The sequence below is a fragment of the Polyodon spathula genome, chromosome 4 (genome assembly GCF_017654505.1).
Source record: "Polyodon spathula isolate WHYD16114869_AA chromosome 4, ASM1765450v1, whole genome shotgun sequence".
Taxonomy (NCBI): domain Eukaryota; kingdom Metazoa; phylum Chordata; class Actinopteri; order Acipenseriformes; family Polyodontidae; genus Polyodon; species Polyodon spathula.
This window is the reverse complement of record NC_054537.1, coordinates 89,790,577-89,793,118: the sequence shown is the minus strand read 5'-3', so window position 1 is coordinate 89,793,118 and position 2,542 is coordinate 89,790,577. Positions and strand designations below refer to the sequence as shown.

The following is a 2,542-nucleotide window of genomic DNA, read 5'->3' as shown; positions in this document are numbered from 1 at the left end:
GTTTTGTTTTTTTGTATACAGACCTATGCTTATTTTCCAGACATCTGAAATGTTGTAGGTTGTATTTGACATGTTTTCAAAACAACGATTGCTTTAATAGATAGGGTTTAATTATTTGGCTACTATTTTTTCATACTCCATTCACTTGTCACCAAGTTTGTTTTTTTCGTTTTGTTTTGTTTTTCTAAATTAATTTTAAACACATGATCTAAAATATAAAACTACGTTCTGTTGGGTTATACAATACTCTGTGACAGTCTGAAACTATTTCGAAAGAACTGAATCTTGTATAACGGATACATTTTGATAGTTCCTTGGCCGCTCCCACCCCCATTTTTCACGTAAGTGGCCTTCTTGACCAATCATCTTGCTCTCCAAATACTTTGCGGCATCCAGACTATAAGAGCTCTCAAAGTTTCCAACAAGTCAGACACCTTCGTCGCTAAGGAGACAGTATTTGGATACTTCCACAGACCTTATTAAATAAACGTATAGTTGTTACTATGCTAGACTTGTTTTTTTAAATAAAGACACCTAGCTCTGAGTGTTTTTTTTTTTTTTTTTTTTTTTTTTTTTTAAACTGGTGTTTGAAGAAACGATGCAATGCGAATCCAGCTCCCCTGTGTCTCCAGTGGACAGCCTTAGCAACAGTGAAGAAGAACTGGACAGGCAGCAGAAAATATGTGGGAGGAAAAGGAGACCGAGCAGGAAAAATGGGGAGGATTCAGATAGCCCTACCCCTGGGAAAAGAGGAAAGAAATCCAACAGTAGCAGCCCGCAGTCTTTCGAAGAACTTCAGACCCAGCGAGTTATGGCGAACGTACGGGAACGACAGAGAACACAGTCTCTCAACGAAGCCTTTTCTTCCTTACGGAAAATTATACCCACCCTGCCTTCTGATAAACTGAGCAAAATTCAGACGCTCAAACTGGCAGCCAGGTATATCGATTTCCTCTACCAAGTACTACAGAGCGATGAACTGGACTCCAAAATGGCAAGTTGTAGTTATGTGGCTCATGAAAGATTAAGCTATGCCTTTTCAGTATGGAGGATGGAGGGAGCTTGGTCCATGTCTGCATCTCACTAGCGTCTGGTATGCATTTTTTTTTAATTATTATTTTTTTAATTAGTCTATTTTCATTTTTATATTGCTAATTTAGAGACGCAAATTGAGATATTGGCAAGTTGCAGTTATGAAGTATACAAGAAGAAATTTGAATTTATAATAAATGAATATTACTTATATATATATAGCTATATATATATAGGCGCTATATATATATATATATATATATAGATATATATATATATATATATAATTTTTATATATTTATAAATTTTAGATAGAGATACTTCTTTTGTATGTTTATTATGTGTGCAAAATAAAAAATAAATAACAAAAATATATTACACATTGTACGTAACGTTGTATTTATTTGAATGCATTTGTTATACATTATTTGCAACAGGATTTATTCAACTTCCTATACTGGGCTTACTATTTATCACATGAGCCACCTAAATAAGTTGAATTACTTATATGAACAGATTGATAACGCATATTTTACTTTGCAGGTAACACCTGGTTGCCATTTACCTATCAGAGATTGGGAGTCTGGAGTCTGAAGTTGGATATGTACAAAGCTGATGCAGGGTTTTCTTGGGGAATATGAAGCTACTAAACCGAAATAGCACAGGGCTTGGGGAGCACTTACAGAAAAAGGGCCATGGACACTGAACAGTGATATGTGCGGATACACAATCTAAAACTGGACATTCTGATCTATCTTATTTGAAACATTTATATCTGACGACGAATGGTGGAACCTTCTTCGTTACTATGCATGCCTTCTGACCCGTGCCTATCTTCTATGGAGAATAAAGAATACAAAGATGGGCTTTCAATGTAGAGGCTGTCCATGAAAACATTGTCTTGCCATAAAATGTTTTTAAACTTGGCTCTTACCTGTTATACAAAATACTAGGTACACGACCCTACTAAAATACTTTTTATTTATTTATTGGTGACCTATGTTCTAATGCAGAATAGATCAGGTGTCTATTATTTTTTATGATTGTTTGTAAATAACTTTTTATATTTTTCTGCAATATAATAAAATATGATTTGAAATTTAATACAGTAGTAAGCTTTGTTCTTAACTACACGAACACATCTCGAGTATGGATAGTTGTTTAGGTTATAAGGACACCCAGGAAATGGAGGATCTAGCAACAATTAAACGGGGTTCAAAGTAAAATAAACCAGCTACCGACACACACTTTTTTGTAAAGTCAGCTTTATTATTCAGTCATGATATGAGACAAGGTGGTCGTGAGAGTTTCACCGCTTTGTCTTAATGTAAGACATTACAAAGTATACATAAGTAGGTAGAATGATTTTTTCAGGTTTGAAATTGTTTATTTTTTAATGTAATATTTAAGTTGCATATTTGTAAACAAATTATTTAAGACACAACGATTAAATGTAGAACACAAATTTTCTCAAAACTTTTAAGACAGAATTTTGAATTCAGTGTACTGC

At 33.9% G+C, this 2,542-nt stretch overlaps 1 protein-coding gene across 1 annotated transcript; it reads left to right on the top strand.

Moving 5' to 3' along the window:
• The first annotated feature begins 381 nt into the window (after nucleotides 1-381).
• On the top strand, nucleotides 382-2,074 carry LOC121315073 (twist-related protein-like). The gene is made up of 2 exons (XM_041248973.1): nucleotides 382-1,093; nucleotides 1,576-2,074. The coding sequence occupies exon 1, from the start codon at nucleotides 599-601 to the stop codon at nucleotides 1,085-1,087; it is 489 nt and encodes a 162-aa protein (XP_041104907.1). The 5' UTR covers nucleotides 382-598; the 3' UTR covers nucleotides 1,088-1,093; nucleotides 1,576-2,074.
• The last annotated feature ends 468 nt before the right edge of the window (nucleotides 2,075-2,542 follow it).